General features: G+C 39.4%; 1 protein-coding gene across 2 annotated transcripts; it reads left to right on the top strand.

Annotated features, from left to right (window-relative positions):
* The first annotated feature begins 681 nt into the window (after positions 1-681).
* On the top strand, positions 682-6,421 carry LOC122528788 (endothelin-converting enzyme 2-like). Of its 2 annotated transcripts, XM_043654290.1 has the most exons (19): positions 682-789; positions 861-1,015; positions 1,197-1,358; positions 1,469-1,552; positions 1,684-1,892; positions 1,966-2,599; positions 2,639-3,075; positions 3,886-3,975; positions 4,048-4,189; positions 4,257-4,362; positions 4,467-4,557; positions 4,622-4,798; positions 4,910-5,013; positions 5,106-5,164; positions 5,261-5,312; positions 5,398-5,465; positions 5,541-5,677; positions 5,820-5,987; positions 6,116-6,421. In XM_043654290.1, the coding sequence occupies exons 1-19, from the start codon at positions 758-760 to the stop codon at positions 6,296-6,298; spliced, it is 3,090 nt and encodes a 1,029-aa protein (XP_043510225.1). In that variant the 5' UTR covers positions 682-757; the 3' UTR covers positions 6,299-6,421. The 2 variants fall into 2 exon arrangements, with proteins under 2 accessions (XP_043510225.1, XP_043510224.1); XM_043654289.1 differs by having other exon boundaries at positions 1,966-3,075.
* The last annotated feature ends 5,901 nt before the right edge of the window (positions 6,422-12,322 follow it).

A 12,322-nucleotide genomic window follows, 5' to 3' on the forward strand; every position in this document is an offset into this window, starting at 1 on the left:
ATGTTAGTTTATTCTATCTTATTCCTATCGAATTTATGGCGTGATTAAAATATATAGAATAATTAATAAAAATTTATAAGCAATAATTAAGTAGTAGAGAGGTGTTTTTTTCAATTGAAGAAATAATTATTAAAAGTGAAACACTAATAATTCATGTTGAATATGTCTCATTTTACCTTGTTTAATTATGATAACTTCTCCTCTACGAAGCGTAATTCTTTCTGGTACAAGTATTACATTAAGAATTACAATAATTTGCTATTACTAAATAAATAACAATTAATTGTTACTGAATAATTTAAACTATTACAACGAAAAGTCTTTGTAATCTTCTAGAATAATGTTAAAAATTTATTTTTTGTACATATTTTCACTGCAAAAACCAACATCGACATAAATAACAATTTTTCACGACTTTTTATTTCTGCAATGGAAAATGCATTCAATTAAAATTATCAAGCCGGTAAGAAATATCCGTCTCGTTAAAATATTATCCACATTAAAAGGAAATGAACGGAACGTTCGGGACGAATGAAGTTTCCTGGATGCAACGCTGCGATATTTCTGGAAAATCGCGGCGGCAAAGGATGCACATTTGTTTCCTATCAAACGCCAGACGAAAACTGTGATAGGATATTTTATCAGAGCGTAACAGAAAAAAACTTCACGGTTGCTTCCTCGGTATAAAATTCACAGCTACCGTCATTCTTACGTAAAAAAGACTGGATGCCTAACTCGCGAGTGTGACTTCGATCGCATGATCCTTAAAATGTTACGTCTACTGATAATGTAAGTTGTGATATCATATTATAGCGAAGAACGACTTGGACCGATAAATTCATTTGTTCGATTAATTCCAGAGCATCCTTGTGTATCATCATAAGCGCCAGTCTGATACCTAACTCTCTGTTAGACTATCCTCGCAGCTTGCGGCGTTTGTTTGGAGCTAAGTCTGCCGTTGAGGCGAAGAAAACTGAACGCGAAGTATGTAAGACCGAAGAATGCAAGCTGATCGGTAAGCAACAGATGTTTGGAAAATAAAATTTCGCCCTTCACAATACGAAGAGGAGAACTCTCCGAATTATATTCGTTTGACATCAATTTCATTGATCATATCGTACTCCCATTTCTGTTTTATATAGAAAAGAATAGCAATTGGTATGTATGTTTATGCGTGTAAAATTTTTCCAATGCAGCGCAAATAATTAAGGACAGCATGGACGAGTCCGTGGACCCATGCGATGATTTTTACGACTACGCCTGCGGCAATTGGACGAAAAGCAATCCTCCGCCGGAAAATAGGACCGAATGGAGCTTATGGAATATGGTGTCAGAAAAAGTTGACCGTCAAATCGAAGGTGACTTGATACTTGATTCACTTTGATTACGCCGAGGATAATTTTTACTTTATGTTTAAAATACTTTGTGTTTTCGTTTCTTCGTTTTTCTTTTTTTTTTCTGTTTTCAGAAATAATTACAAGTGAAGTGAAACATGACGACACTTTCTCAGTGAAACTTGCCAAGAAATGGTACCACACTTGCTTGGATACAGGTGCATTTTCAAACGTCGTTAATAATTAATTAATCAACACATGCTCGTTGATGCCAATGCAAGCTAATTATACAATGCTCCTTGATTAACACGCATTGCGTGGATATATAATAAGAATAAATGTCGTACAGATGCCATAGAAAAAAGGGGAGTGGAACCACTGCTGTCCACCTTGTGGAGACACGGAGGATGGCCACTTATCATGGAGAACGAAGAATGGAATGACGAAATATACAACTGGCAAATAGTCGATGACCAATTTGCTCGTTTACTGGGATTCAACGCATTCTACGATTTACGTTACGCTAGCTTGACGTTCGAAGGCAACAACACGATAGTTGTACGATCATTTGTATGATCCGCTGCAATTGAAAAAGAATATCTGTTCGAATAACGTTTCTTCAATGTTTCAGATTTCAACGCCACATCTACCAGAAGGTATCTATAGGCTCCTTCCGGACGAGGAAATGCCCGTTTTAGACAGCAGCGATGAGAACAACGAAAGTGGAGAGGGCAGTCAGGAAAAAGGAAGCAGGGAAAAAGGTGAACAAAAGCAGAACGAAGAGGAGGATAAAGATGAAGAGGACGAGGAAGAGAACGAATCGGACTGGAACATTGCTGAAGAAGACGATGAAGAAGAGACGGAGAAGGAAAAAATCACTGTTAGGGAACACCGTGTTAAAAACAATCACAATAAGAAGAAGATTATGCACAGACTTATGGATAAGGAGGGAAGGGCGAGAAGAGCTAGGAGGAATATTACGAACAAACATAAAGTTCGTCATAACGCGAAAGGAAAGTTGTCAGAGCGTGGACATTCGTCACACGACGAATTGATTACGAAAAGACATAACGCGAAAGACACGACGTCGATGGAGCATTTAAGAGCGAAATTAAGCCATGATAAGCGTGACGAGAAGAGGATGGAAAAAGATCACGAAGAAAAGGAAGGATTACGCAAGAAGAAAATAGCCTCCAGAAGGAAGATTGCCAGGCAATCAGAACGTAGCAGGAGGAAGCATAATAAGAACAGATTATCGAGGAAACATACCCACGGGAAGAAATTGCACAGATTATCGAGGAAACATACCCACGGGAAGAAATTGCACAGAACTGGAATGAAAGCAAAGGTTCATGCCAGTGAAAATCATAAGCACCAGAAAATTGCCGATCGCAGAATTCATCACGCCGCAAACAAGATTAGCGTTTCGAAACGTAGGCAAACGTTCGACAGCGCCGAAGATACGGATGACAGTACGAATACTAGCGACGACGACAACAAGGATGAAGATAATGCTGAGAACGACGAAGAAAATGACAAAGACAACGATGATGAAGAGAACAATGACGACGATGAGGATGAGGACGAAGAGGAAACTCTTGAGGAATTGAGAGAAAGCTACCGGGAATACATACTAAATATATCTTTAATACTCTCGAGGGAAAGAGGAGTTCAGGTACCAAGGGAACGAATTGTCGAAGATGTCAAGGACCTCGTCGAGTTTATCATCAAGCTGGCAGAAGTAAGTAATTTATAAGTTTTATGCAACTTTTATGGGACATTTGAAGCTGCAAAAATGCGTTTGTTCAAACAACGATGTTTATCTATAAGTTTTATGGAACATTTGAAGCTGCAAAAATGCGTTTGTTCAAACAACGATGTTTATCTATAAGTTTTATGCAACTTTTATGGAACATTTGAAGCTGCAAAAATGCGTTTGTTCAAACAACGACGTTTGTCTATAAGTTTTATGCAACTTTTACGGGACATTTGAAGCTGCAAAAATGCGTTTGTTCAAACAACGACGTTTGTCTATAAGTTTTATGCAACTTTTATGGGACATTTGAAGCTGCAAAAATGCGTTTGTTCAAACAACGACGTTTATCTATAAGTTTTATGCAACTTTTATGGGACATTTGAAGCTGCAAAAATGCGTTTGTTCAAACAACGACGTTTATCTATAAGTTTTATGCAACTTTTATGGGACATTTGAAGCTGCAAAAATGCGTTTGTTCAAACAACGACGTTTATCTATAAGTTTTATGCAACTTTTATGAGACATTTGAAGCTGCAAAAATGCGTTTGTTCAAACAACGACGTTTATCTATAAGTTTTATGCAACTTTTACGGGACATTTGAAGCTGCAAAAATGCGTTTGTTCAAACAACGACGTTTATCTATAAGTTTTATGCAACTTTTATGAGACATTTGAAGCTGCAAAAATGCGTTTGTTCAAACAACGACGTTTATCTATAAGTTTTATGCAACTTTTACGGGACATTTGAAGCTGCAAAAATGCGTTTGTTCAAACAACGATGTCTATCTGTTTCAGCTTGAGGTGGACGTAGATCCAATGAATACGACGCTTCAGGGACTTCAAACATATTACGAAGCTTTGGGTCCTGTTACGCGCACTAACAGAGTAAACAGTCTTTGAATATTTCACAGGTTACTTAAATGACGCTCACATTTGAAATATTATCGAAATGTCTAGATCAATTGGGTGAGAAAAGTGGAAAAGATATTTTCCGAGGCAGGAGTGGAACTCGATGACGATGTAGAAGTTACAGTAATGTTTCCCAAATACATAGAGGAACTTCATACATTGCTCGCAAAAACTCCGGAAAGAACGCTTGGTAAATTGTCTGATACATTTAAGATACCTCCATTCCAATTGAAATACTAAACTTTTGCATGTTGCAGTGAATTACGTTCACTGGTCATTCGTTAACAAGGTTCTGTTAGCTGGACCATCAGAATTGAGCGATTTGACTAAACCATGGAATGGACGATGGCCATTCGATTCGAGGTTTGTATAGTTTTCTTTCTAACACCATCCTTGTGTCAAACAATTGTTATAAAAGGAAAAAAGGAGACGATAACGTTTTATTACTTCAATTCTCATCCCTACAGAGAGGAGGCGTGCTTGACAGCAGTGCAATTGACTAAAGTAGCAGGATACGAATACGTTAGGAGATATTTCTCAGAAGACATAGCAAGAGCGGTAATTATGCACTTAACGTGAAAATTGTTCTTCGTTCGTACAACATTACTTGTTATCCTTAAAGGGTAGAGACATGATCGATGACATACAAAAGGAAGTCGAACATCAGATTAAATTATCAACGTGGATGGACAAAGATACCAGACACTTTGTCTTGGACAAATTAGTGCACATGAAGAACTGGATTGGCTATCCAGATTGGTATCGAAACGCTACGCTCGCAAAGCGCTTTTTCCAAGGGGTAATTTTATTTTCAAAGAAAAAAAAAAGAAAAAAAGAACAACCACCGACAGTAATTATAACTTATAATCTTGAAATTAATAATTACATCAATCGTTGATCGTTTTCAAAGCTTACAATTGGTACCTCATTCTACGAAAATTTTCTGAGCTATATCAGGTACACTAGATGGAAGAACCTACGAACAATACTGCATGACGAGAGCAGCAGAGTGGAGTATGATTTCATTTTAAAAATAACAATGACAATGACTTGTCATACTTAAATGTTGATATTGACAGATATCATACGTTTGTAATTACTTGTAGAGAGATGATGGACCCACTGGAACTGAATGCTTTCTTCATGCCAACAGAAAATTCCATAGGTATGTATATTACGCACTGTAATTAGGTATTCTTTTCTTCGTTAAATACAATAGTTTGTTGCTAGTACGATATAAATGATTTCCTTTTTAATACAGCAATCACCGCGGTAGATTTCCAGAGTCCATTCTTTGCTCATAATCGACCTTGGTAAATAATCAATTTCGCATTATTTACACACGTAATATAATGCGTTGCATTATTATTATCGTTGAATGCAAACTTCGCTTTTCAGGTACGTGAATTTCGGTATCATTGGATACATTATGGGCCACGAAGTGAATCACGGATTCGACGATTTTGGTGAGTTGATGACGAAATACTTGAATGCTTGGCAATTAACGAGCAACGTGTAACGAATCAATTAAAATTAAAAAGGTCATCTTTACGACAAAGATGGGAATCAAATGGAATGGCTGACTGCAATGGCACAGGCTTACGATAAAAGGGCAAAATGTTTCGTGGACCAATATAATGGTTATAGTATCATCAAGGGGGAGAATTACACGATCGAGGTGAAGGTTTTACGTTAGTTTGAATCCTGCAGGCAATATTGTCATTTGTTTCTATCCTAAATATTTTCCATCTTTAAAGAATTAATAATATTTCAAGAATGCTCAACACAATGTCGCGTGAAAACTGTTGGAAATATTTCAGAATTACGGCAATCAAACCTCGGGTGAAAATATCGCTGATACAATGGGCTTGCAGACTGTATTCAGAGCTTATAAACGAAGGGAACGAGTGTGTAAGAAGGAGGATCCCGTTCTACCAGGGCTAGAACGATTTAGCAATGACCAACTTTTCTTCCTGTCATCTGCAAACGTGAGTCTCTGCCTGCCGCACTTTCCCACAATCATGATCAATTTAAATTTAAATCTGAACTATCATATACACACTGCATATATTCATATATTCTTTTTCGGAAAATAAGATCTAATTTTTACTTACAGTTGTGGTGCGAATCAATGCCAGATAAAGATATCCTAAAGTCCATAGCCAAGTACGACGTGCACAGTACAGCACGTTTGAGAGTTATAGGTTCGATGTCAAATTCCGAAGATTTCGCCAAAGCTTTCAAGTGTCCAGCAGGTAGCCCCATGAATCCTGAAAACAAATGTAACATATGGGAATGACATGATACATGAATCGGCAACGTAATTTCGATTAAATTAAAAATAAAACGTAGCTATTTGCATGTCACCGTGATGGATTCAACCATAATAAATTTAATTTGCAGTTGTTCTACTCTTCCGTAATCCTTGTAATTATTTTGCTAAATTTTTTCCCTTTCTCTCTTGATCGTAGACTTTTTTTAATCCGTTGAATTTAACCTTGCCTTTTTTTGCCACCGTCGGCTTTCTACAAGATACAATTACACTTTTTATCGCGCGCCGCCTTGAACAGGGATGTTACATTAAGGCAGCCTTCAAAACAGCCAGCCACGATTACTGGTTTTTTACGAGGAACGAAATGACCATCTCGCGGACAGAAAATCAACTATAATAATGTCCGATTTGCACACGTAACGTAATTTCAAGTAGAAGAACGCTCGTTCAAAATTACCCAACAAGAAGATGGTGGAGATTGACCTTCCTATTTGGAAGGAATTTTTCACTGTTTGCCAAATTGACAATCATTTCAAAATATCCGCAGTGGAGAAACTCGCTGAAGGGAGAGATGAAAGGCTATCCCGGAGAAGAAATCGGGATGGTTATCGGCGAAGAGCGCGAGGAGTATGGCAATAGTGCGTTAACCGGCAATAAGTCATCCGCGTTGTATCAAAAGTGTAAGCGCCTAACCGCATTGCATCGTTAACGGCGCGAGTGTTGCAATTCGGCGAGACAGTTGTAGATCGATGTAGGGACAGTAAATTAGATCAGGCAAAAGAACATTACCTAACTGTAGCACGAGCGCTCATCTTCGGATACAGGCCTCCAACACTTTCGCAGATCAAATAGAAGTGGTGAAACTCCTCTCGATTATACCGGTGTGCATCGAATGGATATATATCGCGTCTGCTTCTCAGCAGCAGAGAAAGCACGCTCCGATTCATCGGAATAAATGGTCGCAGAGTTTAGAGCGGATGCATCTCACTGTTATAATCTCCATATCCACCGATAAACTATCAACTCTCGCTCGTGCCCGATCGGTCGTGCGATATCGTGATAACGTGTTTTGAATTGCTAAATTTCCTAAACGTGCGCTCCTGTTGGTGGATCCTGTTAACAGCCAGGGAGAATTCGAGTTCTTTCCCCTCCCGATTTGTTGCATAAGCCACAAAGAGATTGCATAAATAAACGAGGACAGGGGTTGAATTATTTGAGAACGAAGGCGAATCTTCCGTGTTATGACGCGTCTAGCGCTATGTCTCTGTGACACAGAGGTATTCCAAAATAAAATATTGAAATAAAAATGGGACAAGTTGCTTCGATGAAGGAAGACTGACAACGAATTTACCAGCTAGTTTGTAACTCTCTTTGAAACGTTCACTCGTCCTGTCGATGGCAGTTCATTTTCTGTTGTACGAGCTCATCCTCTTGCCTTTCCTTGTCACTTCCCTATTTCGTAACTCTGATGGCTAGGAATTCGAAATTGTTTTAATTACAGCACCAGCGATCATCAATCTTTCATCGAATCGCCAGGAGCGAGGTATACGTCTCCCAAGGACGAAAGTGAAGTACCGTTTCTGTTCCTGTTAAACTACTTTCATATCTGTCTGCCCTCGTCTCTCCACACATTTGCCTCTCCCCTTGTCATCTTTCTTCCACTCCGTTTTTAGTGTGTCTCCTCCATTGCTTTTCAAGCCTCCGTGAAATTTTCCAATTCTCGACACTTTTCTCTATCTCAGCGGCAACGGGTGAAGAATGATCCATCTCGTCCCGCAACCGCCAGCAAAATGTACACAAAGATTTAAATTACGTTGCGAGTGGAAGAAAATTTCAGATTTCGCCAGATGCGAGGAGTGCACGGTGCACAACACGGTGAAATAAATACATCTCGCGAGAAGGGTGAAGATTGATCGCGGCGACGAGGAAAAAAATACGTAAACTCGTTCGGAAGATTGGCGCGATTACAGAAATCGCGCTGGGGATCGCGAGGGAAGCCAGTTATAAACGTGATTTAATAAACACGAAAGGATAATTCGTCGGAGGTTCGTGGAAAAAGGTCGAAGGAGAGGAACAATCGGGCGCAGTCATAAAAGTGGAAAAGTTGCACGCGCACGCAAGCCGAGGCCAATTGCTTTTACGTAACAGTTATCTCCCGAAACTAATTTCCTATCTTCCCTCCGTTGACGCGCCGCTGTCCGAGAGATAATCATCGGGAAAAACTATTAAGCAAGTTCCTCGAGTTAATTTAGCCATTCGTGACTTCCATTTATCCTTGCTCGTTTACCTTCCATTTTCACCTCCATCTCTCTCGCTTCGTAGCATTACGTGCGTTAACTCTGCGATCTCCTTACGAGTTTTTTTCTTAAATCTTTAATCATGCTTCACGGAATGAACGTGGAACGTGCCGGCGATTTTCGTCGAAGAAAGCGCCGCGGTGCATCGAATTCGAAAAGAAATTTTCGCGGCGATGCATCAATGCCAGGCGTAGCGTCCGCTTTATCAAGCATAAAACGGTTCGCCTCCGGTCATTTATTAAATCTGAACAGTCCGTGGCACCGCGTTGCGCGATGCGATTTATGCACGATGAGGATTCCTCTCGGGTCTCTCGCAACGCGGCCGATGTATAATAAAACGGACACGGCGCGATACAATCGAAACTGTTCTAAACCGATTAAGACGAATTTCAGGATTCGCCAACGCCATAAATCTCCGATCAGTAAAAATCTTAGATACCCGCCGCGCTATCTTACTCGTGTACGATGAGGTGCTGATACAATAAACCCGTGATGCAATCTTGCATAATGTATCCCTATCTTAACCAACATCCCACGTTGCCACCACCTGTATTCAGCACGAGTTCACTGATTGCACAAACTTTCATGCATCCAGGATACGAACGTGTGTACACGTCGTTGGACAGTTGAATCCGTGTGTCTGCGTGCCCTACTAATATAACGACGAGCGACATTTTTTTCTTTTCGGGATCGACACAAGCCAGATTTAATTGCCCGAACGAACGATATTAATCGAAGCACCAGGTTGAATTGAAGCGACCGATCAACGCGACTTTCATCGACATTTAACGATTACCCAACTAAACGCACTCGACGACAATATGTAGATTACAAAGATAACACAAAATATAGATTTTTAAAAATATCTGAGAAAGATGTTGCATTGTATCTCAATCGCCATTACTTTGAAAGCCTTTCAAGTTCAACAAAAAAAAAAAAAACAATCGCTTTCAGAATTCAACTTAAAAATCGTCGATCAACTCGCGGTTTTATGCAGCGATGAAAACCGATTTGTATAATTTGATCGGTATCGATGTATTATCTTCGGTCTCTTTCATCCATGTAAGCCGGTAACGACATGCCAAAGAACATGGTTGAGATGCATGAATTCCGGTCGATCGGGATTCACTGTATGTATGTGCATCTCAAGCAGCGATGTTCTTAACCCTTTCGTGTTTCAATGACGTGCACCTCGTAAAAACGCATGAGAAAGTCTCGCTGGCAGAAAGCACGTCGTTGCCTTAACCGCATGCGACATAATAGGTTTAATTGCCATCTCTCCTTTTCAAGTCCTCCCTACACGATGAATTACACGATCTAACTTTTTGTAGAATCCTTCGGTATCGTCTCGTGCACGGTTCCCTTTTTTCTTCTTTCTTTTTTTTCTCTCATTTATTCGTCGAACTCGCTCAGTAAAGAAAAATTGTCGGAAAATCCGAAAGGTCCCGAGAAACTCGATAAAGTGAGAAAAAAGTTCGTAGAATATTAACTTTTCTTTTTTAACTATTCTTTTTCTTTTTTTTTTTTTTCTCATTTATTCGTCGAACTCGCTCAGTAAAGAAAAATTGTCGAAAAATCCGAAAGGTCTCGAGAAACTCGATAAAGTGAGAAAAAAGTTCGTAGAATATTAACTTTTCTTTTTTAACTATTCTTTTTTTTTCTCTCTCTCATTTATTCGTCGAACTCAGTAAAGAAAAATTGTCGGAAAATCCGAAAGGTCTCGAGAAACTCGATAAAGTGAGAAAAAAGTTCGTAGAATATTAACTTTTCTTTTTTAACTATTCTTTTTTTTTTTCTCTCTCATTTATTCGTCGAACTCGCTCAGTAAAGAAAAATTGTCGGAAAATCCGAAAGGTTTCGAGAAATTCGATAAACTGAGAAAAAAATTCGTAGAATATTAACTTTTCTTTTTTAACTATTCTTTTTCTTTTTTTTTTCTCATTTATTCGTCGAACTCGCTCAGTAAAGAAAAATTGTCGGAAAATCCGAAAGGTTTCGAGAAATTCGATAAACTGAGAAAAATATTCGTAGAATATTAACTTTTCTTTTTTAACTATTCTTTTTTTTTCTCATTTATTCGTCGAACTCAGTAAAGAAAAATTGTCGGAAAATCCGAAAGGTCTCGATAAACTGAAAAAAAAATTCGTACAATAGTAACGTAACCATGTTTAAAAGAAACACTTCGCGTTATGTCCAACACAAGTGAATCGTATAATTTGCTTCGCTGTTTATTCCTTTCAGAATTCTTTTTTCGTTTGTGAAAAAGGTTTTTTCGAATTATCAATAGTGAAAAGGGACATTTTCGGAGAGATTTTACAACGAAGACACAATTTAGGATTCAACATCAAACAAGTGAAAAAATAGTCAATAATGATTTCAAATTTCAAAGAACGAGGATCATACGCGCCAACATGTTGAAATTGTTCTTCCGCTGTTGTACTCGTCAGAATTAATTTTATCTTCTGCAGAACCCCTGAAATCATCGTTAAGTACGACGGTGATAAAAAAAAAAAGAAAAAAAAGAAATAGTAATAGCGAAGCACACGCGGCCGTTAATGGACCAACGTTGCGAAATCGAAAGTGTGAGGAAAGTGTATTGCCTCACGTAAAAATTTGTCTGTATCAAACCCGTGACATTCGGTCGATCGAAGGCTACTTATCGCTTGCGAAATTAGACGGATGATCACGGGGATTGCATGGGAGGCAAGCGACGATTAACAAAAGAAAGAAAGAAAGAAAAAAAAAAAAACGTTTCCGAAATATTCGGGCTACCGCGTTTTGTAATCAATTACACGATCAAGTCGAAGAACCACTTTTTACGTTCTGAAATTACGCGTTCTGAGTTTACGTTAATAATAGCGGCAATTTCATGGCTGCGAGAATCATGCCCCAAGCACTCACTTCAAGTATTTTCTAAATAATAATTTCTACCTCCGCTCTTGCGATTGATAATCTATTATTATACTCTACGTTGTACAATATTGTACAATATTGCATATTTTATACGTGCTATACTTCGTCTATGCTCTCTACGAGCAGACGCACATGTTGCAAACGCGTATACGTACGTTTCACGAGCGCGCCAATTCCGTTTCAACGAAACGGAGATCACGCGTCGCGTTGTTGCACCCCGAGCTCTGCCGAGGTAACCAGGTACGAAAAGAGATTCGGATTTACCGGCTAATTAATCAGCCGGCCAGAAGCGTTCTATTAATCATCGTTTCGTATCGCGTTAAACAACATTCTGACTTCTAATTAGATAGTTACCTCTGTAATTAGTACGTTCGCTTAACGTTGCCTAATGTCTCATTCGGCCCCGGTCTCGGTTGCCCCGATGGAAGAGAATCGAGCGCGTCAGGGCATCGAGCGCACAATTTCGTGAAAGTTCCCGATGCGATACGAGAGACGAGACGAGAGCAGTATTAATCAAGCCTCGGTTAACGAAGACGAGCGGCCGCGAAGTTGCCATCCTTAGAAGGTCCGCATCCTTACGGAGGTCCTGCATCCTTGCCTCGCTTCTGACGTACCTCGCGATCCGACAGAGAGGCGAGAGAACGAGATGCTCCAAGTTAATGATGCGCCGCATTGCGTTACAATATAGGATTCGTAACCCGTGAAATATGGAACGAATCCTCTGTACTCTAGGTGGCTGAACGCGGTCCCACTCTTCTTCGCTCACCATCACCACCGTCACCGACTTGATTCAACACACCACCGTGACACAGTTACACCGGTGCGCCTCCGCTGTAAATCC

Source organism: Frieseomelitta varia, unplaced genomic scaffold (genome assembly GCF_011392965.1).
Source record: "Frieseomelitta varia isolate USP_RPSP 00005682 unplaced genomic scaffold, Fvar_1.2 scaffold_259, whole genome shotgun sequence".
In the NCBI taxonomy this organism is placed as follows: domain Eukaryota; kingdom Metazoa; phylum Arthropoda; class Insecta; order Hymenoptera; family Apidae; genus Frieseomelitta; species Frieseomelitta varia.